Below are 25,900 nucleotides of genomic sequence, written 5' to 3'. Positions count from 1 at the left end.
TTACCTCCTGGGCAATGTCCCTATTGGCCTGCTCCTTTCTTGCCAGAGCCTCTTCCACCCTCCTGGTGTGCTCTAACAAGTTCTGGTTTTCTTTTTGGAGGTCACCCAGCCCCTGGAGGGACAGGTGATTTTCTTCCATTTTCCTTTTTAAATGGCAGACTTCCTGGCCTATGGCGTCTCTTTCCTGACTAAGAGCCTGCATTTGTGCCGCCAGGTCGTCCCTCTGCCTTTGGAAGGCACCAGCTTTCTGGCGCTCCTGGTCAAACTCTGCCTCGGTATCCAGGTCTTTCAGAATCAGTTTATTGCTCTCTGCCTTCTCTCTGTCTAGGTGGCTTTGCAGGGTGACTACCTGCTCAGCACATGCCCTATTGAAGTCTAGCTGTTGCTCCAGCTTTTTCTGGCTTTGCAGTAGGGAGTCCAAACCTTCTTGGTGTTCCTTCTGCAAGGCCAGAAATCTGGTATCCTGTTCTGACTTTTCCTTTTGCAGCACATCCATATCCTCCTTCATTTTAGTGATGTACAGTCTGCTGTCATTTTCTGACTCCTGGCTCCTCTGCAGCCTCTGCTCAGAAGAGACCAGGTCAGATTGGACCTTCTCTAACACCATCTGTTGCCTATTTGCCAGATTTTGGCTTTCAGCACATCTATCCTGCATGTCTCCCATATATAGGTACAGGTATGCTGCTATCCTGGCAATCTTATTGTGTTCCTCTTTGGCTTTAGGAGCCATATATAGTTCACTCAGGGACACATGTAATGGACCCTGATCTCTCCATAAGTCTGTCCCTGTTTCAGTGACCTGTCGCGTGATGGCCTGCAACCACGCATCCTGGCCCTGTTCGGTCCATTCACCTCTCACAAATAGCTTATGCAAGAGGTGCTCTCTGGCTATTTTCATGTCTACTAAGGTCGTCATTCTAGAGATTGGTCTCTGTCCTGACTTACAGAAGTTTGTATTTTATTTTTGCAGAACAGAACTTTTCTTGGAGTGTCCCTTTTGAGGAATGCTTCACAGCGTAATGCAGCGTGGTGATCCGACTGGATGTATGTATCCCGTCAGTTAGCACACTGTATTAAGCTGCACAAGTGGTAAATCTAACCCAACGTCTCGGCTCGAGCCCCCAATTTGTAAGAGGATTCAATTCAACACTACAGCTAAGTCAATGCCTAGTCTGGGATACTGAATGGAAACCCTTATTGATATATCTTTATGTCCAGTTCATGCGTTCTGGATGACTACCCCTATATAACAACCCTCTCTTGGAATCCCCCTGACCCCACTGAGCCAAGAAGTAGTTCTGTTTTGCAAGTTAAAAGGTTTATTTGATAATTTAAACAATAGATATATATATGTCACACCTTATAATAAATTAATAATTGAATATCACACTTAATCTGATATGATAAAGATTAACAACGAAGAATCTGGCACTAACACGCTTCTCTATAATCAATAAGGAGTTGACATGAAATGGATAAGGTAGCACAGTGGTAAATAGGTACAGAAGTATAATGTGGTAGAGAATGCTTTATAGAGTTCAAATGGATGGAATGTTGAATGAATGAAATGCAGTATAGAAAATACTCAATATGATTTCAACAAAACAATGTAATCACTTTTCTCTGGCAATCCCCTCCCCCCCTTGATGCAATGCAAGGAAATGGAAGGAAGCACACAGTTCTCAGAAATGCAATCAACTGTAATTCAGTTCACCCCAGCAAGCTTAGACAACAGAAGTTTAAAACACAGGCAAATGCTTTTATATGTGCTAGCAATGGATGAGAAATATGCTGGAAATGCTTTTAATTCCCTTTCAGAGGTTCAGGGTGAGTGGTATCTAGTTAATATTAGTCCAGGCTCACACTAGCAATGATGCAGGGATAGTTAGCAGGTTAAACGAATTTCTGGCAAATGGAAGGCAAGCAGCAGCAGCTTTTTACACGTGAAGAAATTTGCAAATCGCGGCAAAATTCGCGAATGCGTGTTCCGCGATTGCGGTAAAACTATAAGGGGTAGGAATGTGGTTCTTAGTGCGATTCAAAGCTAAGATTCTAAGCTTTCAAATGAAAGTTACTGCAAGTCTCTAGCACAAACGGTCGCGGAGATATGAGCGATTAAATAAAGGTCGTTTTTCAGATTTGAAATTTTAAAGTTCAAAAAGACAAGTGCAGCTTGCAACTAGAAAATGACAAGTGACAGCTTTACAAATGACAGGTGACAGTTAGGAGGCAGTTCTACTTAGATTAAATAGATTGAATTATATTATTTTAACTAAGAGATGTGTTCTGAGTTTTGCTGAGTACTCACAAGAGATTTTGAACCGGAAAGCGACTTGGTCACGGACTTCAGTCTGGTCCGGTCTCCTCGGGTTCCACTCACAGCGCCTGGCCTCTGGAACTGCTCACAGCATCGGGGTCAGCACTCTGGATACAATGGCCTGGTCTCTGCTAGGCACCGGTTCTCTCGGTCGGGTCCTGCCTTCTCTTTGGATATTTCTGTCACCGGGTTCTTGCAAAAGTTCTTGGCAAAATTCAGACGGCTCGCCCGGCTGTCTGAAGAGTTCAGTTGCAAAAATATTTTGAGGCCTGCTGACAAATACTCTTGCTGGCAGTGGCCTTTCTGGTTAAGGTTCTGAAGTCTCTGTTTATCTTGGAGTCTAAGTGTTGGCTCTTTGAAATTTGATGGAGGTAAGTATGGATTTTTCCGGCAGAGCTTCCAGCGGCAGATGGAATTGAAGGTCTCTACCTAAGTTTCAGTGGTCCATTTTTATGTTCTGCAAGTGGGTGTGTGTGTTTGGTCATAACTAAACTCGCCCCTCTCACTTGTCATTGGTCAAATTTCCATTCCCCACTTGATTGGGGAATGAACTGTGAGTCAGAGGGATGTCATTTTATGGCTTGCCAAGAGGGCACTCCCCTGTCAGATTGCACACATTCTATATTTGATAATAAAAGACATATTTCACAGTTACACAGTTGTTTGAAATTACATATACATGGTGTGGCTGAATTTAGCCATGTCTCTGTCCAAATCTGCTGTTCCTAAGAGCTTGCATTCAGAAATGGCACATAATTGACTTTTTAACAGATTTTTCAATTTCTGACATTGACCCAACTTTACATACATGTGCGCGGGGAGTATGGACATTAACTGATGAAGTTTCAGATTTTTAACATGCATACATTTAGAGTAATATCCACTTTTCCGCTAAAACCCCCCTGAACATACCACCGGTTCTAAAAACCTCTTAAACTGTGGGCAGAAAAATCACAAGAATTATGGTATCATTTATAAAATTTTCACATGTCCGCACCATGAGTTATTCATCTTTTTAAAGTTATGTTCTGGCTCCAAAGGGGTGTGGTTTCCTCTCAGCACAAGGTAGAAATACTGGTTTATCCAGTTCTGCCAAGCCAGCTTGCTCTCACAGGCAGTGCCCCTCCCAGCTTCTGCCAAGAGGAAGCTACATTTTACGACCGCTGTAATAAAACCTTTGCCTGAGTCAAGACAGGCTTTGTTCAGAGCTCCTGTAGAGCACAGGTAATTCAATTATCAGATAGATGGCATATCCTTAGTGTGAGCAGCAAAAGGGCAGCTAGTCCTGGGAACACAGCTGTGACTCAAGTTTCACTCCTGATGGGGGTAGCTGTCAAGCAAAATCAAGTTCCTTAAGCCAGACTTTCAGCTAACTGTCATGTTTTTTTTTTTGTTGCTTTTTAAATTAACTTGCAATTTTACACATGCAGCTAGAATGCTGATTCTAAGTGCAAAACTATGACATTTCAACAGTTACAAAGGCATGTGACACCAAACATAGGTCACTCATTTAATCTAAACATTTTCGATTTTAGTGTCTTTAAATCCAGTGCAATTTAAACTGCTGCAATCCACAGCTCAGCCAGTCTTGTTATAAACCTTCAAGTCACTTCAGAATATCACTTTACATTGTATCCACCTGTCAGTAAGTCTTTCTTTGGCCTGCTTTGGGTTCATTCATTTTTACACAAAAAAGTTAAATCTGGTGTTGTTTTAAATTGCCGGCTTTTGGATAGTGGTGAGTACTGGTACTGCACCCATTTTTGGGATTTAAGAAATGAATTACAATTCTAGGTTGCATTTGGCAATCAGCATTGCCATTCCCAATGGTTTCAGACTACTGTGCGGGTAGTCCAATGGTGGTTTTAAAGCGCTTTGAAGCTAACCGGCGCTACTGTTTTTCGTTTGGCAACCCATTTCCCTCATGGCAACCCGGCCTTTCATTCTCGCACTGGTGGGTGACAAGTGAGGCAACCATTTTGGTGTGCGCACAAACTGCGCAGCTTTCCTGGATTTCGGCGCACATGTGGGTTTTCTGCCATCTTGAATTTTCTAAGCCCACAGCACCAAATGTTGTGGCATGATAGCTTAAACGTGGGTCAGGACACCCAACAAATCCTACCACTCCCCAGGATGTACATGACTGGGAGACTCCCACTACTCAAACCCAGGTGAGAGCTTTTTTGTTCCTCACTGGGTATTTTCGCAAATTCATGGCATACTATGGAACCATAGCTGCACCTCTGACAGCTCTGACTTCACCCAAGCAACATAGGAATGAGAACTGGACTGAAGACTGTCAGAGGGCCTTTGTTGGCTTGAAAGAAAGTCTGTGTAGGGCACCTGTGTTGTGTGCGCCTGACTACAGCAAACCCTTAATCATCCAGACGGATGCCTGCAACACCAGAATTGGTGCTGTCTTGTCCCAGTTAGATGACAAAGGAAGGGAACATCAGATCATATTCATCAGTAGACAACTCAAGGGAAGAGAACTTAGATGGGTTACTGTTGAAAAGGAATGTTTCAGCATAGTTTGGAGCTTTAGGCATTTTAGACCCTACCTTACGGGGTCTACCTTTTTAAGATCCAAACAGACCATAAGCCCCTGAAGTGGCTTATGCAGATGAAGGGTGAAAATGGAAAACTGCTCCGGTGGTCCATTAGCCTGGAGCAAGGGCTAGACTTCACCATTGAGCACAGACCAGGGAAGAGTCATGATAATGCAGGTGGCCTTTCCAGAAGGTATGTTGACCATCTGGATGAGGATGTCAATCTCCTGGGAGATTCGACACCCTAACCTCAGTCTGGGGGGAACGACTATGATGCTGGAAATGCATTGGAGGGACAGGGCCTCCCTGTCCTTGTTCTGTAGTCCTTTTGCATATGTGTCCTGTGATATTTTCTGCCCAGGAGTCCATGTGGGGCTCCTTGCAATGCAGCTCTTCCTGTTTTTGGTTTGGTGAACAGACCCCTGGGATACCTTTATTGCACCCAGGGATGGGGATACAACCCTTTACTCCTAGTGTATGTTTTGGGGACCCATGTGTGGCCCGCAGATCAGGGTATGGGCTGGTGGCAGTTCCATGCTGAATATTGACAGGTGCCCTGAACATCCTCCATTTTGGGATACCCAGGCCCTGCCATTGGAATCAGTTGATTCCTTATAGGAAACAAGATGGCCCCGTGGCCTCTTGCTTTCAATTGCATGTTACCTTGTATTCCCAAAGTCCTGGGAAGCCCTGACTCTGTCCCTTCCCCTGACTGGCTGTTGGGTGGAAGCTCCATATATGGTATTGTGGGGAAGGCCTGGCCAGTCTGGCAGGTGCCTTCCCAGTGACTGTATGTTGTGGGTACACCCTAACGGTGGGATCTGGGTGAATGGAGTGTGTGACCAATATGCACTTCTTGTTGTGGATGTCTAGTTTCTGGTATGTGACACAAAGACTGAGACAGCCCTGCCTGAAACTGGCATGAATGCAGTGCGTAGTGCTGAATGGGTACTTGGCCCAATACACATTCCTTGTTGTAAGTGTCTGAGAGGGAGGAGAATGGCCTGAATGCACTGTGCGCCTGATTGGCTGCCTGATTGCCTGAATGCCCTTCTGTGTAATTGGTTACCTGAGTGTGACCCCGCAGAATGAATGAGAGACAGCACAGTATATCTGGGGGCTTCTCGCTGCTAGAATTCGTTCAGATGCTGAAGTTGAAACTGACATTGAAACCGATGCTTAATCTTGAAGCCCTGCTGGAAGAGAAGAATTGCTGTTGCTCTACTTTGCCGATTTAAAAGCTGTCGTGTCTCTAAGAACTGATCCAAGAGAGGACTTGGCTAGGACACCTCTTCCCAGGCTACGAGGGACCATTGTGCAATGCTAACCTTCGCTGAAGTGCCCTGGAAGCCAGCCTACGAAAGACTTTCAACCGGAGATGGGGACCGCCAAGGAGAACGAAGAGAAGCACCGAACAGTCGTCCACCGCCGTCGACTAGGGTTTGCAATTTTGCTATAACTGCTGGAGGCCCGTCGAAGATGTGTTGCCCAGAAGTGGGGACCACTTGACGCTGTGCCGTTGGCGACCAGAGCCGCAACACTCCTGTTGATTAAGACACTTTGAATCCAAAGAATCTCTCACCTGCACCATCGACCGCTTTGTCCCGCCGGAGAAAGTCAAGGTTGCCGACGTGCCAAGGAGTATCCACCGGTGGGTTTCCTGACAACTGAAGACAGCAGAGATGCTGACACCCTTGCTGGGCCAAAGTTCTTAAGTAACTCTTGCAGCAATGAACTATCGTCATCGAGGTGCACCGCATGCCTCATCTTCACAGGACGTTAGCAACCGATCGTTGATGAGCACCGCTTCATTGCCGTTGTTCACCGTTTTCTTTGTGGGATCTTGACAATCTGTGGCTCCTACCTTAAAGGGAGCCGTTCAAGAAGGATCCGCCGACGACCCGGCGTCAAACTCTGCTATTCCAGGTACATTGGGGTGGTAGAACTATTTAGAAGGAAATACGACTCATATTGAACAATATATGGACTGGACTTGTATTATATTGTTATTTACAGGTTGCCCAGGTGGGGGGATCCTCATACAGAACTGTCCCTAGTGGTAGAGTATCAGTGTTCTGCCAATTGTTGTAACCAACTGCTTTCCTCCTATGTCTATTGTGGGTTCCCTTTATTAATTGATTTGTGTGACATTTGACCAAAGTACAGTTGATGCACTTTAATGAAATCTGATAATATTGTGGTACCAAGTAGTATATATATTTGCCATTGTAGATTAAGTGAGCACAAAGTGAGTAATTGTGATTGTGTATAGAACCTTCAACCTTAATTATATAAAGACTGTGTTTTCACTAATACAGTGTGTGGACATTCCTTTGTGGGTGCTTGGGAACTACACTGTACTTAAGAACAAGCCTGCATCACCTCCTGAGAAGCTAGGCCTTGATTCCTCGACCACAATACCAATAATAGAGAATCTTGTGTGTTCTCTGTGCCTCTCCTCTGCCATATACAGAGCAGGAGTACAGACACCCCCTTCCAGTCTTTAAAGGGTCAGGTGAGAAAGCTCCCCAAGCACACCCAACAGGACCCGAGTGCTTGGGAGGGTCTTGTCACATTGGTTCTCAAGCTACCCGTATACCCTTTAAGCAGACCATAAACCTGGGACCTCTCGTCCCCAGAGGAAGCTCCTTAGAATTGTTAGGGCGCCTCTCTTTAGATATGAGGTCTCTGAGTGGAAGACATAGCCTTTTCCAAGTTATATTTGTATTTTATTGAGATTTATATGGCGCTTTTAACCAAAGCGCTTCACAAAGAAGCAATGAACTTTACATTAAAATCAGCAAAGACGATTTTGTTCAGTATCGGCCAATTGCAATCAAGCAGGAGACAGAAGTAAGTGATTTTTTAGGGCCATGACTAGCACCATTACCGGTACCGTGTCTGCCCTGGTTCAATGGGGACTTACCGGTCTAGTCCGACCTTTGCGGGACCGGTAAACCCCCATTGAAATTGTCAATCTCCATTCCCATTTGAGCCCCCATAGGACTAACTTTATGGGGGTCATTACGACCCGGGTGCAAAGGGATACCGGGCACCGGTAATGATACTGGTGCCGGTAATCCCTTTGCGCCCTATTCCGAGGTCCCTTTGCGGGCCCTTCCTTAACGCCAGGTTTTAGCAGGCATTAAGGACGGGACCCGCAAAGAGACTTCAGAGCTAATAACGGTACCGTAATTTACGGTACCATTATTAGCCCCCTCCCCATTCCCCATTCAAAGTTGGGAAATTATCTTCATTTATGAGATAAATGTGTGTTCAGTTATAAAGGATCAGAATAAGAGATCAACATAATTTAAGAGGTAAATAAGAAGAACATAATTTAGTAGGCCTCTGTGAACATTTTTAAAAGTGATCTTTGGGTTTCCTCAAATTTACAAGTGAGACTCTTTGTAGGTTTGTGCTTTCCAACCCAAATCAGCCTGAATCTCTGTTAAGTGCCATCCATATCTATCATCAGACATTTGGGTGGATACAGCTTGTGGGAAAATTACATTCATTACAAAAATTAAAAGACTGCTGGAAAGGAGAGATGTGTGAATCTTATGCCGATAGGATAACAAATAAAACTCTGCACAACGATATCTCAGTAGTTAATGCACATGCTGAAGATATATATGTGTGACCTGCATGTTTTTATTTGGGAATGAACAATTCAGCTTTTCATCGTTATGAAGTTAATCAAAATAGTAAAGTTAAAGTAGGCAATTGTAATTTCATGTCGGACCATCACAGCCAGTCACATGTCAGGAATGCTTGGGTCTGTTTCCATTGTTCAGAGTCACATTGGGACTTTGAACTTTTCAATTCAATGTGTTTTCTGTGTTTGTTTATTTTTGATTGTGGAGTCTAACCAACTCCATAGGCATCATCTTTTATAATTGTGTCACACAGCACCCTCAGTGCAATGGCACAGGGAAGCCTTTCAGGCTTTCCCAAGGTTTAAATACATTCTCTGGGATAAACTACTGTTTTCCAGAGTAAGTAAAGTGAAATTGACTTTACTAGTCTTTAAAATTCCTAGACCCAGCACACCCTATCTTACAATAGAGTGCTGGAGGGGTTACTTAGTATGCCCTGTTTCTAGATACTCATCTAACAGTCACATGCTACCCTTTCCTCTCAGAATGGCTGGTGGCAGTGGTTTTACAATGAACTATCATGATTTTTCCCGACCGCGAACCATTTGTAGCTCCGGTAAAGTTAAATCGCTGGACCCATGTTTTTAAAGATGGTGTCTGAGCCCCCTCCGTAAAAAACAGCTCCTGGTCTTCTTTTCTCACCATTTGTTTTTGGAAAGGTTCTTCTTGAGTGTTTCTCTGCGCGCCAAACCAAGTTTGGTCTCTTTTTTCATTCGCCTTTGGCGGGCTTCAGGAGTGAAGACCGCCTCTGGTGCCCGAATGTGTAGGGTGGCCAGGAAGTGAGGGAGGTGCCTGAAACTCCCTGTGCTTAGTCTCCTAGGAGACCCAAATGCACTCTGTGGTGATTGGCTGGCTGACTGTCCGGCAAGGACAGCCACCCTGCTGGGTGAGTGACAGCTAGTATGAATGGGAGAGAACTGAATAAAAGGTGAGTCTCGTGGCTTGAAAGGCAGAGTCAACCACTGGAATGATGGAACTGAAGGAGAGCTTGAAGAGGACGGCTGCTGCAACTCCTGGACTGTTGGTTTGCCCGGTGAAGCCCTGCTGCAGGTCCGAATTGCCTAGTTTGCATCAACAGAAATGCCCCTGCAAGGACGACTTCTCCCTTTGGGCTGGTGGGACCAATCAACTCAACAGTAAGCCACCTGGAAACTCATTTCGGAGCTGGTTGATTTTCTTAGAGTTGCTGCAGGAAACCGTAGAACCAGGGAAAGGGACACCAGTTTGTGTTCTTGACTTAAAGCCCACCGAAATTGAAGTTTGCCAGTTGCAAGCTTTGACCAGTCCCAGTGCATTGCAGGAGTCCTCTGACGTCCTCCCTGTTGTTTCAATGACTGATGCCCAGGAACAGCGAGATCTGCAGGAACAGAAGTCATCAGCTGCCTCTTTTTCTTTAAGTGTATGGTACTGTAAAACAAGACTGAGAGTACGTACCTCTCGCGGTGAAAATGCTTGAAACGTTTGCAACTCACAGGCCTAATCAGCTTGTGACCCAACATATGATTCTTCTTTCTACAAACTCCTTCTGAGAACTTTTGCAGAGACTTTTCCGTTTACTTAGCAGAAGTGCTTTATCCTATCCAAGACTTTAGCCCATTGACTTTGGCCTAGCCTATTGAATTGAATTGACTCTTCTGGTGAACTCAAACATATTTGCACTGTCTGGGAATAATTGTAAACTTTCATGTTCTGATAACCTTTGCCTTTTTTACTCCTCATGAAAAGTATTCTGAATGCCACAGTAAGATATTCATGTCCCCAGCACCCTTTTTACTAAAGTTACCTGTGATTGTAAGTTGTGTCTGTGGGCCATCTCAAAAGGGTCTTATCAGATTCTGAAACTTAGAGTGTACAGTATTTGAACTATATGTGTGTGTGATTATATATTTGATCCTTCTAGTGAATGTTTTATAACTGACTGATAAATAAATTAATAAGTGTTTATCCAAGAAACCTTGAGTGTAAGAGTATATTTGAACACCTGTGATTGTAGACCTCTGAGTAACATCATTACTGCTCAAATTTCCCCTCCTGAGATAAGCTTGGCTGCTCAACACGCTACCAAAACTGGGTAGTACAGACGTATGCGAAAGGTTGGTTTGCTTACACCTGTAGTCATAGTTGCTTGTAGTGTTCCCAGAGGGTACTACATTCAAACTTTGCCTAACACCAGCAATAGCAAATCACAACTTTTGGAGGCATACAGGAGGAGATAACACTAGCATGTACATTGAGGTAGCTACTCCACTTTATGTTCAAAGAATTGTGTATTTACTATGGCACAATTACCTGTTACTATAACTTCTCCAAAATCCCTATGGAGTCTAATGGAGGCCAGTAATGGTTTATCTCTGCTGTTGCACCTCTTGTAATATGTTGGTAATTGTCCCAGTTAAAAGAATTTAGAGGTAATGGTAATGAACAGATAGTAAGGCCCATTCTTCAGGTTTGTTTCTAACATAACAGCATTGAATACTCATAACGGATGCAGATGCTAAAAATCCTGCAGGGATGGATCAGTCATGGATTAGGTGCATGTAGTTTGATCCTGCTTAGACTGAAGCCATGAAGACCATTTTTGTTATTTTTATTTTTTATAATAGAGAGAGTCCGTGGCTCTATGTCAATCACCTATGTCAGTCACCTGCTGAAAACAAGTTTATAATCCACTACTCATTCCTGTACTCCTGAAGACCTGCAATCATTTCATAACAATCATAAAGCAGATTTGGACATGCCCCCCCTTTCTGAGTTATATCAGATCACCACAGATATTTCTTGTTTAACGTTGCCGGCTCACACCTATGTTTGATCCATGAGTAAAATGAGCGTTCTCATGCTCCTACGAGGCTCTGTGGCTAATCACTGACCATGTGCTGAAGCACAATATAAAAAAATATAGTTGTCCTTAGTTAGATATCCATGTGCTTCCTATCCATATGCTCAATCCTCTCCTGCACTTCATATGCTTCTGTCTGAAAACATCCCCTGCGGGGCAGAGGGAGAGGTTGTGTTAGTGGTTTCATCCCGATGCACACAGAGGAAGATGTAAGGAATGTGTCCAATGCAAGTGTCATGACTGTCACTCCTACAGTGCAGTGGATCCTTGGGTTTTGTAGAGCAATGTGATAACCTGTAGGTGATGACATTCCACAAACTGCTGTGACTTTGTGGAAGGTCGAGAATATGGTGCCAAAAAGAATGGCAGAGGTGTGGGGTTGAGGAAGGTTTACTGTGTTTCAAGCTATATAAAGCGCTGGAAAATCTTTCACCAGACCTATTGGAATAGCTTTGGGATGTTATGGTCTGCAGCGTACTGAAATACTAACTTGTCCCATGTCACTGAGTTTTCAGTCACTGTGGGGATGCAGTTGATTGGTGAAGCCTGCCCTTTCCTGGTAGGAGGGATTTAGCAAATTGCTTAGGGTAGTTGTCATTTGAGGTCACAAAACTGGTGCAAGTGGGCATATGGGAAGGATAACATTATACAGTCAGTGGACTCCGTTATAGTTTGCTCACCATTCCAAATCGAGTCTAGTCTAAGTTAGCTTTTGGCTGACCAATTTAAGATGTAGGTAAGCCATTGTGTTAGCTGCGTGGCTGCTACATTTTGCTGCTTCCTACCAGTATAATATCAGTAGAGTCATATCAGAAAAATATTTTAAACTCTAGTTTATGTATGAGTTTAAGTTGGTGTGCGCCATCGGTTTTCAGCAATGTCAGCTCATAGCACAAAAAATATTTCTTAGGCAGTTCAACGAATGATTAGACAAAGGGCCTCATTACGACCCAGGCGGTAAGTTACCGCCTGGGCCGTGACTTTACCACCATGGCGTAAACTACGTTTACGCCATGGTGGTTGGCGGACTTACCGCCCCATTCCGACCTTGGCGGGGCGGTAAGTCCCCAATCCCCATTTACCCTTCCCCATTCCCATTTTTGCCCCATAGGGCATAATGGGAGTGGGGAAGGCGTTAATTACGCCACCGTAAATTACGGTGGCGTAATTAACTCCATGGTCCCTTAGCGCCATGGATTTTAACACCTGCTAAAAGCAGGTGTTAAAAGCGCCATGGCGCTAAGGGACCTCGTACTCAGGCGGTAAGGGTCGGCGCTGTTAACGCTGCCGTAAACCCCTTACCGCCTGGGTCGTAATGAGGCCCAAAGTCTGTCCTAGGGTGTAAACCCTTGCAATTGCATATGCATAGTGTTCACCTTTTGAGTTTTTACAAGTGAGACAGTGCTTTCCGATCTGTAATCGTGCGAATTCAGTGATGGATGCAAGGCATGAATTGATACTTAAGTTAACTTATGTTACTAGGTTTTTGTATAGCGCACAGCCACCCAAAGGTATCCTGGTGCTGGATGGGAAAAAGTTATCCAAGGAGAAGACTGCAAATGAACTGCGAGATTTACCCGGGGAAGAGAAAGGTGTTCCTATTTCCGAAATGTAGTCTATTTCTCTATCAATCTCAAAGCTGAGGGAAGGGTGTTCCAGAGAGAGATGGCAGCGACTGAATACGCTATGCCACCCATGGATTTCTTTTTGAACCTTGGGAAACCAAGAATGACTGATTTTGCAGAAGGAAGATTTTTAGCTGCAAAAGAGGGAGTAATCTTCTCTTGGAGATGGAGAACCCCCCAAAGCTCAGTGTGTCAAACGGAGGAGAGCTTTGGAGTGGAGTCTGAAATAAAGCAGGGGAGATATGCGTATATATATAGGTAGACCAGTAGCTAACCGTGCTGCAGAGTTTTGGAGAATCTGGGTCTCTTAACGTGATATTTAGGTTGTGCCAGAAGACTAGCGTTACAATAATCAAGAATACCCAAGACAGCAGAGGCAATCACCGGTCCCCTAAATGGGTGTGGTAAAAAAGGTACCACCTTTTTTAAGGTTTTAAGTTTTAAAAAACCAGCACTGCACCTGGCACTAACATGCAAATCACCTGACAAAGAGGCTGCAATCTTGACTCCAAGGTTTTTTACCGGGTCTACCGGAGTAGGGAAAATTCTTTAATTTGAAGGCCAGAAGTCAGGGGTTCACAGAGTGCATGCAGTCGGCAACCCTATAACCGGAACGTTGGTCTTGTCACCATGAAACTTAAGTCCGTTTTTATTCATCCAGTCACCTGTAGCAACCAAGCAGGCTTTCATGCAGATTGCTGATTTCTTACGGTTAAGATCAGGGGTCAAGTTCTAAATATTAAAGTGAGGGACTCATCAACATCAACAAACGCAATGGGATGTGACGTCGCCAGAAATTGGCATATCATATGCATATTTCATTAATTTGGCTTTGCATAACCACACAAATTGCACAGGACAAATGGCATTTGCCTTTCATAAAATCAACACACACACAAAACCAAGAGGATGTTTTCTTCTAATAGTGTTTTTGAAAACGTTAAAAGGTGTGCATGTTTTAAACTCCAAGAAACAATGCAATGTTTACCGAAATGGTACATTCCACCTTTAGTTGTTTCTTATTTTTCATCAGCTTATATCGTGCAGTGGTTTAAGTGTCCAGCCTACAAATCTCGCGACTTTTGTTCGATCCCTGTGGTTGGTTTTAATGCATACATTCAGAGGACTTTCAATGTTTCTCGTTTTAGCTAGTGGCTGGGGGACTGAGTCCACCCTCTGAAAAAGGTGGGTGGACTCCGTCCCCCCACGTGTACCCTCGACTTGAGCCCTGGTTCAGATTCACTCTAAGGATCAGTTGTATGTCATCTGCATATCAATATGATCAGCAGCTGTTAGAATAGATATAGGCTGGCAAGGGGCCGTACATACATATTAAAAAGAAGAGGAGAATTGGTTGAGCCCTGTGGACCCCAAAAGTGCCGATGATTCAGATCTTAAAAGGGAGAAGCGGTAGGGTCTGAGATTGATCTGAAAGAAAAGATTCAACCTAGCAGCGTCCTGTCATCATTGGCATAGGGACAATAACGTCTTTCTAATTACAAATAGGTATGCAAATTCCACTCTAATGACTTTCAGCTGGATCACCGTTGTTGATCCAAAATTATTTTTTTAAAAACGGTCCTTAATTCAGATGAGTAACTGACCCCACGGATCCAGCCTGGCCTCAATATGACCCAGTCAGAGTTGTTTTAATTTTAATAACTCTTGACCAGGGGTAATAGAGAACAACCTACATGCTACTGGGTAGAATAAGTTTCAGTGACTTGATGAATATGGACTGGATCGTTTATAAAATTAACCACACACAGGTACAGGAAGTCCAATACCAATTCCAGCTTCTGACCTTCTATCCACCATGCAGAATTGGTCTTTCATTCAGGGGAACAATGAAAAAAACATTATTTTTGTTTTTGAAATGTTAATTGAATAGCCATGGAATTCTGGTCTATGGCATCAAAAGCCTGCCGAAGACATATTGGGGTTACATCTAACAATAGGATGTTGCAGTCAGGCTCGATCCTCTTGAATAAGCCTAGGTGGAAAATTGCTTTTTTTATTCTGTGATGATGCCAAGTCCACTAAGTATAGCTTGAAGAAAATTGGAGCTAAAATTAAACTTTGTTTTAGGCCAAAATTTACTTTGATCTCATCAGAAAACTATATGTCACCATTCAGTCTCACCTGAAATCCAATGTCCAAGTATAATATAAAATTAATTTTAGCAGACCATCATAAATACCTTTAACCAGTAGCTGCTCCCAACCTTTTCCTTAATCTACCTCGTCAATCATTTCTGTAAGGTCAAGGAAACCAACATACAAGGGAGGCAGGACTATGTTTTCATATGGCCTGTGCTTTCAAAGTGTTCAATACTTATATATTCCCTATTGTGCCTAAACCAATTCTAGACCCTGTATGTATGGCAGACAATATTGCCTCTCTATAAGCTCATGCATTTATTCCCAAACGAATAAGGTTGTAAACACCCTGCTAGAAACATCTTGCAAGTCTTTTAGACGATAATTAGGTGGGTTGGTGCGGTTTCCTTTATTTTAAAAGTCATGTTGTCCATGGATGTGGAACCTTTGAATTGTTATTACTATAATTAAAAGAAGAGCATTACTATCTTTTGTATTTATCTAGTTGATATTTTAGTGTTTTCTGCCAGCCCATTAACGCCAGGGGCACATGAAGTTTTCAGTTTGTTATTAATAATATTATCTGTAGAAAACTTAACAGTGCATCAGTGTAGTAAAAGCAAACCTTTATATTTCCTTTAAATCTCGAGTCTGTGCAAACTAAAAAATGTGTCACAATGTGAGCTTAACAACAATTAATTAATACCTTCCCAGATTTTTCTAGACTTGTTTAAAAAGATGATCATTTAGAAAGATTTAGCAAAATTGTATATTTTTGTTTTATACGTTGCATAATTTCGATCACACCCAACATGGAATTGTCCCTCTATCTGTAACACAATCATAAGGCATTTCTCATTTTGCTTTTATTTTTCATAATTTTTACATCATAGGTTTTTAATACTCAATCCATTACAATACCTTCAAATGTATTGGCCAGCAGTGTTTTTGTTCAATTCATAAGTATCTCGAACAATTAACCAGGTTCACTCAACCGTTTTTTACATTTTATTTCCGAATGTATTGGTCTTCTGAAATTCCATAAATTCCCCATTTTTTGTATTTTTTGTTTGTCCATGCTATATGGTTTTTCGAGTTGTTAACCAGTACCCCCTTATAAGGGCATGATGATGCGGGACAACCTTGTCTTCCACGCTTAAGTTGAGAAAGGCTTGATCACTAAAACCACTAATTTGAACTGCCCTGGTTATCACCCAATATAAATGCGAGTTGAGACAAATAAGTAATTGAGTATAGTGCATGACATGCCATTGGACTATGTAAACTCACCAGGGATATCACCCTGTGTTCTTCTAATAGCCACCGCAAGTCACCAGTTGCACAACATTTTGGCCTGTATCTGCTGATGTTTAGTTTAGCAAGATCTTTTATGGAAAATGTCAGAGCATTTTGCATTCATGTCACCTGCTAAAATGACTTTAATCAGTGGGTAATTGGTTGCAAAGTATGAAAATTCAGAAAATAATCAATGATGTCTTTAAAATCCTTGATGATGGCCATCTTTGTCTTCTCATTCTCCTTGACCTCTCATCAGCATTCGACACAGTAGGCCACCTGACACTTATCAATAATCTGCTTCACCACATGGGCTCAGAGAGATTATCCTCAGCTGGTTCAAATCATACCTTGCTAATCACCATCGGTTTGTGAAAATGTATTCATCCAGATCACTAAATGCCTCTGACCCGTGATCTTCAATCTTTACATGGAACTTCTTATAACCCTCCTCGCTCCACACAGCATCCACATACAACAATATACAGATTTAATGGTGCTCTCTCTCATGATATCCTCCTTAGAAGAGATGCACAGGCTCATGGTCTGGCTCTCATTGATCCAGGCATGGATGTCCAGTGTTAACCTGAAGCTTAACCCCTCCACGATTGAATTCTTAATGCTGACTAACAACACTGGACACCTGTACATCCAGACCTGACTCTTTGCTCTGCACCCCAAGGGTTCACGCCACAGCTGCCCCCCTGCACCAAGTCCCTTCAGTTCGAAATTAACAGACACCTCTTCTTTAAACAGCACAATGCATGGAAGATAACGAGGTAAACAACAATACTATGGCCCTCATTACAACTCAGGCGTTAAGGGTTTAATGGCGCCGGCGGCGCCGTTAACCCTTAACGCCTGATTACAAGTGCCCCTTTGCGGGTTGGTGTTTAATGCCTGCTTTTAGCAGGCGTTAAAAATCCAACCCGCAAAGGGACTTTGGAGCTAATTACGGCACCGTAATTTACGGTGCCGTAATTAGCGTCTTCCCCATTCCCATTATGCCCTATGGGGGCAAAAATGGGAATGGGGAAGGGCAAATGGTGAATGGGGAATTACCGCCCCACTCACCTTGGAATGGGGCGGTAATTCCGCCATCCACCATGGCGGAATCGTAACCTTAGCGCCATGGACCATGGTGCTAATAGCACCATGGTCCTCCGCCAAGGTTGTAATGAGGGCCAATCTACATATACACGTGTCTGACAAGATTACCTATGAAGATGTGTGACAGATAATGTGGAATGTAAACTACACAATGCGAGTGGTCATTTACAACTTTAGAATTGTAATGTTTTTTAAAAGATTGTGAGCATGATGACGATACTCATAATCTCTGGATTTTGTTGATTATGTTTATTATGTTTAACAAACCATTTTGCCTACACATTGCCTACAATGTCCTAAAAATGTTGATATTGTAGTAGTAATGCTTACTTAGAATGGACATAGACAGTTATTGTAGAACACCTAACATACACATAATAGGATCACTCCAGATCTATTCTTAAAACATCCATTTTTATCTGACTATGCCCTCTTAAGGACTTAATTAGACTTCTGACAAGGACAGATCCATAATGTGGCTCTGTTGTTTATCCTTAATTGGATTCACTATACTTATTTTTTTTTTAATTCTTCATCACCCCTAATGCATTACAGAATCTTTTAACCAACTAAATACTTTACATTATTGAGAGGAATCATATTATCAACACGATGGCAAGATGTGAGTCATTGTGCTGGATTGTAAACAATGTGATGTCATCATGCTATTATGTGATGACATCAGAGCGTCAGCCACATAACAGCAGCCATTTTGTTCTTGCCGTTTTTCGCAGCTCTGAGAAACTCTACACAAACTCTACTATCTCCATACAGGTGAGCTGTAATTTTGGAATGACTTTGAGCAATATAACTCCAGGGAATTTAAGCAATTCCTCTTAAACACGACTAAAGCAATTCCTGCTAATTATAACTAGGTGATTGACACACACCCATTAAATATATCTTTAGATGGTGATTGGAGTTTGAATCTCATGAGGACAGAATACTGAGACCCAGGGGAGACCTCACTATCTACCCACTACTAATTAAGTTGAACATATGGTAAGGATTATCTAATAAATAGTGATATTCTAACTGTGTAATGTTGATGAACGTTTATGGGAAATTAGTTACAGTTAGCGTTTTCTCCTCTTGACCTACAGACCATCCATTTTAGACTGAGCTACTGTACCCAAACTATAGACCCCAGAGCAATTCTGGATACTCTAGGACCTAAGGGCTCTACATATACGTGACCATTACAGAATCAGGTAATTATTGGCACTAGATTTTTTTAAGAGGCAAACTAGACTTTTTAACTTGTGATTTAGAACTTCTTTGCATTTACAGTAGTTGCTTCATTTTTTATAGGGCTAGCTACTGGAGAGTAGACTGCTATTGAATAGGGAACCCCAATTACAAGATGCATTAACTAACAGATCACACATCCAGGTGATTATAAAATATGAGTCAGTAAGTCATGACAGAGGAATATGATCCAATGTAACATTAACTAATAATATTCCTATCTATTATACACTATAGATATTCTGAAAAAGGGACACTGCTGGTAAACAACTTCTGGAGAAGGGGAATGAGTTGCCCCGAAACGCATCAAGTGAAAAGCATTTAAGGATACCCTGAAAGTATATGACTTGATATGATGAACTGTTGGGTTATATATATGTACGAATTAGACGAGACCTATGTCATGCTAATGTTTACCTGAAGAATCAAGACAAATTGAATGATGTTGTACTAATTGAAAAATCAGACTATGATGAGTTTACAATGGTTTGAGCATATTGACTAGTACTGAATAAAAACACATTCATATACATTTTTTATAAAGAATCACTTTGACAAAATCTCACATGTTGTTCTTTCAAATTTGATCATATTGAAAATGTCTAAAACATACTAGAAACAGGTTGATTGTTTTTACAATAACTATAGGGTGTGCAGGGGACTGGGTTGTTCCACAAGTTTGTGGACATCTGTTGCTTCTACATGTTAGCTCACAGATGAAAGAATTTGAAGATGTGCAAACTGATCTTCATCCTTTCTTACCTTTGTGTTTTTTACACTTTTCTTTCTGCTGTGCATTTAAGTGCTAACACCCCAACCCTTAACCCCTCCACGTCCACCAAACACACACGCGTGAACAAGATTTACAATGCCAAAAACGTGAATGGCCAACAGTAGGCCAACCCAAACTATTTCCCCAACATTTTTAAATGCCCCAACGTCATTAGCCATACCTTTGGACTTTCGAAATTCTGCAATCATGTACTGGGCTTCCTCTTTGATTCGCTCTTCCATGCTACGCTTGCCCATGCCAAAATTCTTCAGCGTAGCAATGGAGAAACGGCGTAGCTGCTTCCATCGCTCCCCTGTGCCATACACAATACCTGCAAGTGGCAAAGAGCACAGGTGAGCCAGAGTGTAAACAAGGAATTCAAAATAACATGATATTTATTAATACAATTACATTCCCACTTTTGAGCTTTGGGTCAAGTCACTCTATTTGTTCGACCTGATAATGCATGTCTATCTGAACAATGCACATCTTATAACTTTGGGTGAAGCAGTAGAAATGTTCTAGAGTAAATATTGACCGCTGGATAATGATAGGAGACGGGAATGTTTTGAAAATCCTGCCCAGTATCGGGTTAACCTTTCAATGTCTGCTCTTTAAAATCTAATCCTGCAGAAAAAGCAAAGCATGCTTCTGGAGCCTACGCCCTGTGCAACGCGTAATGTCATTCTTGACCTGCGTTGCACTATTTGTTATGTTCACGAGATGTTCTCAAGATTGAACACTTAATGACATCACCAAACACAACTGTTTTCTTTTAGAACACCTCCCTCGGTTCTGCATGCAGTCCTAGTTGTGTGTCAACAGTCTATTGACCTTTCGTATATTTCCATGCGATTGAGTCAGAGGTGAGTCTAGTCTTCACCCAGACCCCATGCAGATTTGCTGCGGGCTATGCTGACTTCAAGGATTTTCAATTGTTATTGCTCGGATCAGAAAAGCAATACCGGCACTTTAATTGTAAGGACTGCCTACTTAAACAGCCTCCAGATGCGTAGCACCCACGCTTGAGTCTGAGGTGAGTCCAGTCTTCACCCAGTCCCACACAGATTTGGTGCAGGCTACGCTGACTTCAATGATTTTCAATTGTTATTTCTCGGATCAGAAAAGCAATACCGGTGCTTTAATTGTAAGGACTGCCTATTTAAAAAGCCTCCAGGCACGTAGCGCCCATTTGTGAGTCTGAGGCAAGTCCAGTCTTAGCCCAGTCCTTGCTTTGGAGTCACGAGGAGTAGAGTAATGGCAGCTATGAACATTTCCCATGCAGTCACCAGACCGAATATGAGAGCGAAGCAGCGCCTGCCTAAACAACAACAACGTCATTGCTGCCTTCATTCACTGCAAGCAAGAGCAGAGGTAATGTGTGTGCCCGATTGCAAACTGTGAATTAATGTGAGAGCACGGTAGATGCAAATGGAGGTGGTGTCGCAAGTGAAATATGCGATGTGCGCAAAACTAAGGAACTTCCGAAGGGAATTAGAACGAACTCATAAACACTAATGTTTATCCAGACGATCACGTGCATCCATCGTCTACGGAACCTCAACTGCCAATACAACCTGAAAGCTCACCTGTACGGGAGACCGGGAGAAGCTATAAGCTTGACTGCACCAAGTCGACGGTTTGTAACAACTTGACTTAATGCTCTGTGTCACTGAACAAAAAATTGGTGCTAGTAGGGCCAAGTAGATTAAACATGACAGATGCAGAGCTCAACGAGGTGGGGCTTATTATTGACCAAGCACATGATACATCTTTCAGATGCAGCGACTGAGACGAAGGGGTGGTGTCAAGAAGCCCCCCACTTGAAGTGGATCCAAAGAGTCTTAGCTTGCAAGTCAAAGATGATATGAATTCTGGAGTCTTGAGAATGATTTTAATGGATGCATCACAAGAAAACCAAGTAATACCTGGATCTGTCGCCCCTAGGACACTGGTTAAAGAAACCAATGATAAAGAAGAACAACACATAGCAATTATCCTAGATGAATCAATGTATTCAGATGTATCCAATATAATGATAACAGGAAAATATGAGGGGCATGAAGTTGAAGTTGAAACACATGAGTTACCACGAATAACAACAAGGGAGGATAGAATTAATTGCAAAACTACAAACTACAGTAAGAAAGTGATAGCGCAAAGAAGCAAGGACATTGGGATACACATAATGGCGACAAAAGTGATAAAGAGTACCAACCAGTGCTTTATGATAAAGAGTTCACACAAGGATTCAATGTAGAGATTGGAAAGGATTGTACAGTAAAGATCGTAATGCAGTTGGACAACGATATTGAGTAAATAGAGAGAGGGCTGAAAGAGCAGACAGATATGAGCCAATCATATAGAAAATGTAGTGAACAACACAAATTGATTGCTCGCTGGGGTGAGCACGACGAGAACATCAACTCAGATGAGGCTAATAAAGGTGGAACTGATATTTCTCAAACCATGCAAAACCGTAATTGTGAAAAGTCAAAGTCTTCAAAAAAGTCTAATAATGAAGAGAAATTTTTAAACGTGAATTTAAGCAACCATTCCTGGCACACAAAATATGGGAAAGGACGCTTAGAGGGGAAATAACTGCATATTCAAGTATAGTGTCTTCTTCAGGAAGTAAATCAAAAATGGTATCACCTTTAATAGGGATGAAGACAAGATGTTGAAATATAAGCACAGAGAGTAATGATGAGAGGCAAACAAATAATGCTGCAAATAAACAGAGTCAGTACACATGAAGTACAAAGAGGAGAAGTGCAACAGGGGATAATCTCAACACAAAGATTGGACATACAAGTGGAGAATCAAGTGGGGAATTACTCGACTCACAACTTACAGGATGCTGAAATTACAACGTCGGAGCCCCAGAAGAAACAATGGGCCTCATTCCGAGTACGGCGCTAACCAATGGCGCTATTAACACCTTGGTTGACGCCGTACCCGGAACGGCAGCGCCTTGGTGGATGGCGGAATCACCGCCCCATTCCAAGGTTGGCGGGGCGGTAATTCCCCATTCACCAAGGCTCTTCCCCATTCCCAAATGAGCCCCCATAGGGCTCAATGGGAATGGGGAAGATGCAAATAACGGTGACCGTTCATTACGGTCACCGTTATTGGCTTGGAGGCCCCTTTGCGCCCTCGACTTTAACACCTGCTCAAAGCAGGCGTTAAAGGCGAGGGCGCAGAGGGAACTCGGAGTATGGCGGTAAGGGAATACCGCCACCGGTCTCGTTACCGGTGGCCGTTATCCCTTACCGCCGTACTCGGAATGAGGCCCAATGTCTGCAGTCATTTTTTGCGCCTTTAAGACGCAAGACAGGAAGTATAAATACTCAGGGTGGCAAATGTAAAGAGATGCCTGGGAGCAGATCTATTGAAACACAAACAGTCACATCATTTTGTACAAGTTGCTGAAATGGAATGGATTCACAATTAAGTATGGATACATACACGAAGCACTCATTAGGGATTTGTTCCTGTGTCACATTGTTGCAGAGAGTGCATGTATGTTTCCACATGTATGAAATCTGGAAGATTTCATTTATGGGTATGTTTTTGTTTTCCAGTACTTGTAGTAAGTACATCAGAAATTCTTGTGGATCTTCTTGTGAGTTTATAGTGAATATCACCATTCCAGCACATTTGTCCAATTCTTGTCTTATTCCGTGAACACTATACGTGTTGTCAGGATTGTTTTTTACGTTTCTATGAAAGACTATCATTTGCAAACACAATTGGTCTGTACTCTGTAAGTAAATGTTGTCAACAATTGGTGGAAATTGAAATAGAATGTTCATTGCTACATATGCATAGCAACTTACACCAGTTATCTTTGAAAATTTAAAAGGACCAGATAGTTCTGTGTCAAGTCATTTTTTCAGAGTGTGTGTTGCTTTTTTTAAGAAGTATCTGAGTTACTTTGACTAATAGTTTCTTCTTTGGCTGTGGTAATTGATGAAGTATTAGCTTCTTTTACTCTATTTCGAGTATTTGCAGTCAGATCCTGTTGCATTTCAGTTAGAATTAGTTTTCTTTTGCAACGTTTTCCTTTCTGTGGAACAGGATATAATTTTAGATGGGGGGTGTATAGTGAACGTAGTCTATTGTATTCTGAAATGCAAAGAATATCAAGGTTTGCTTTACTTGCATCAAAGTTGATTAGAAATAGACCCTCAAGTGTATGTGAGTGCTACGTAGCTCATGCCTTCTTTAAAGACTGTGTTACCAATATCTATCAATGCTTTGTCTAGGGTAAGACCTTGGGATTTATGAATGGTGACTGCATATGCAAGAGATAGAGAAAACTGTTCTCTGCGTACATACATATCTTTGAAGAGAAGAATCGAGCTGTTGCGCACCCTATTTTTTTTACTTCTGAAAGTTTGTCAAAGAGAATACAAACTGAATGTTGTTGTCACGTGGGTATGTTTGAAAGCCAACAACTGCACCCAGTGCTCCATTAACTAGACCTTGCTCCATGTCAAGGTTATGTTTAAGAATTACGCTACAGTTTAAGGATAATGTTTATATTTTCTCCAACCCAGAAGTGTTGGAGATAGAATTTTATAAGGTATTTAGTCTTGATGTGGCTTGTTGACACATGGGTAGTGTCACAGTAGTGTCATACCATGTACGTCCATTGTGTCTGTGGAGCAAATTTCAATTATTGGTTGCATTTCTTTTTTAACATTGTTTCGTTGAATTTGGAACAGCTTGCAAGAGTTGGCATTGAGGACATACAATTGAGATGTTTGTGCGCTAATTGTTCCATAACATCAGTAGCACATGAGTTATCGCCATAAAGTGCATGGATGTGCCGGGGTTTTAATATTGCTTGTGCTTGTGCTTCTTGAGATAGTACACCACTCTAATACTTTTTAAAATGTTGGCGTAAGTGAGGTCTGCAGATTGGCACATGTTTTCTGTTAATTCTCTGTATTGGAAATGTTGCCAAAGGTTGACATTTCCTATGCTGCTAAAAGTTTTACGGCAGAGTTTGTGTCCTAAGGTTTTAAAAATAGGTTCACCTTTCACTGGTGTCAATTGCAGAAGATCTCCGAAAACAATGATGTGCTTTCCTCCAAAAAGTTCTTTGTAGTTTGTTTTTAGTACTTCTTGCAATATGAGGTGAATCAAAGCCAACATTAGGTTGGAGACCATGCTCACTTCATCTATTAGTAGCATTTTCATTTGTTTTAATACTCGGCATAGTTCCATTGCAGCTTCTGTGGAAAGTTTGTAATAGTCTAAGTTGTTTTGGTGTTCTACTGGAAGGAGTAGTAATCGGTGTAAAGTGACACCGCCTATGTTGTAGGCAGCTAAACCTGTGGGGGGCTGTTACAACAGCTGACAGTTTGTTGTTTGTCAATTGTTGAAGGAACTTGCTGATGATTTTGATTAAGAATGTTTTGCCTGAACCAGCTACACCACTGACGTATAGCAGTATGGGTTTGAAATTTTGGCAGGAACATTCTTTATTTTCCTGTTGTACACCATGTAAAATTTCTTTTATTACTTCTTCAAAAATGGTGCACTGGTCTTTGTTAAGTTTTGATTGTAGTACAGTTAAGTCTTCTGTATTTTCTTCATAGCGACACATGGTGTTTTCTACTTCTGTCGTAGCTAATTCTGTCTCATTTGCTATTCATGGCTGTCCCCGTGGTTCTTGGTTTCCTGTTACAGAAGGTTGACTACTGTCTGAAGTGTCCTTATCTAGTTGGGCCTGGAGTTCTTCTTCGTGTTGCTGTTAATTGTGCAACTTTGTTTTGTACTGCGTAAAGATTACATCAGTGATAGTGCTTTCATTTGCTTTGAAAGCATCTTCATAGCAGTCATAGTTATCTCGTAGTTCCTCTTCTTTTCTCCATGTTTTAAAAAGTTGTAGCAGGAAAATGTAATATAGTTCTTTTGGTTGAGTGATGAGTTTTTAATGACAATTTGATATGATTAATTAAACTTTGTTTGGTAAGTTTTACTAAGCTGCCTTCACAATCTGTCACTCTATATCTACCTTTTTTTCATCAGGTTTTATATTATTTTTGTATGCAACGTTTTGGGCTATGTGGTATAGACACATGGTTTCCAAAGTGGTACTCCTGTTCGGGTAGTATGTGTTAGTAAATTGTTTTTCAAAATGTTTTGGGTGTTGGGATCATTTTTGGCTATTGTTTCTATGTCCTCATACGATTTGAGAACTCTTTTTCTAGATTTAGCAGGACCAAGACTTAGCTATACTATATGTTCAGAGTTTCCATACAAAGCTGTACAGGTTAAACGATCTGCAGCTTCATAGGTGCCACATTCTCTATGAGAGAGCATTTTTGTGCCTAAGCTGTACAATTTCTGAGATAGTGTTTTGTCTGATGATA

At 41.9% G+C, this 25,900-nt stretch overlaps 1 protein-coding gene across 1 annotated transcript in view; it reads right to left on the bottom strand.

The window, feature by feature from the left end:
- Positions 1–25,900, bottom strand: part of LOC138566784 (cytochrome P450 2F3-like) — a 463,175-nt gene that overhangs the window by 265,064 nt on the left and 172,211 nt on the right. Inside the window, exon 3 of the mRNA XM_069644434.1 lies at positions 19,696–19,845. Coding sequence (XP_069500535.1) covers positions 19,696–19,845 — 150 coding nt within the window. The remainder of the gene's footprint in view (positions 1–19,695; positions 19,846–25,900) is intronic.

Source organism: Ambystoma mexicanum, chromosome 2p (assembly GCF_040938575.1).
Source record: "Ambystoma mexicanum isolate Mex_15411 chromosome 2p, UKY_AmexF1_1, whole genome shotgun sequence".
Lineage (NCBI taxonomy): Eukaryota > Metazoa > Chordata > Amphibia > Caudata > Ambystomatidae > Ambystoma > Ambystoma mexicanum.
The sequence above is the reverse complement of the archived record's forward strand: the minus strand, read 5'-3'. Positions and strand labels throughout refer to the sequence as shown.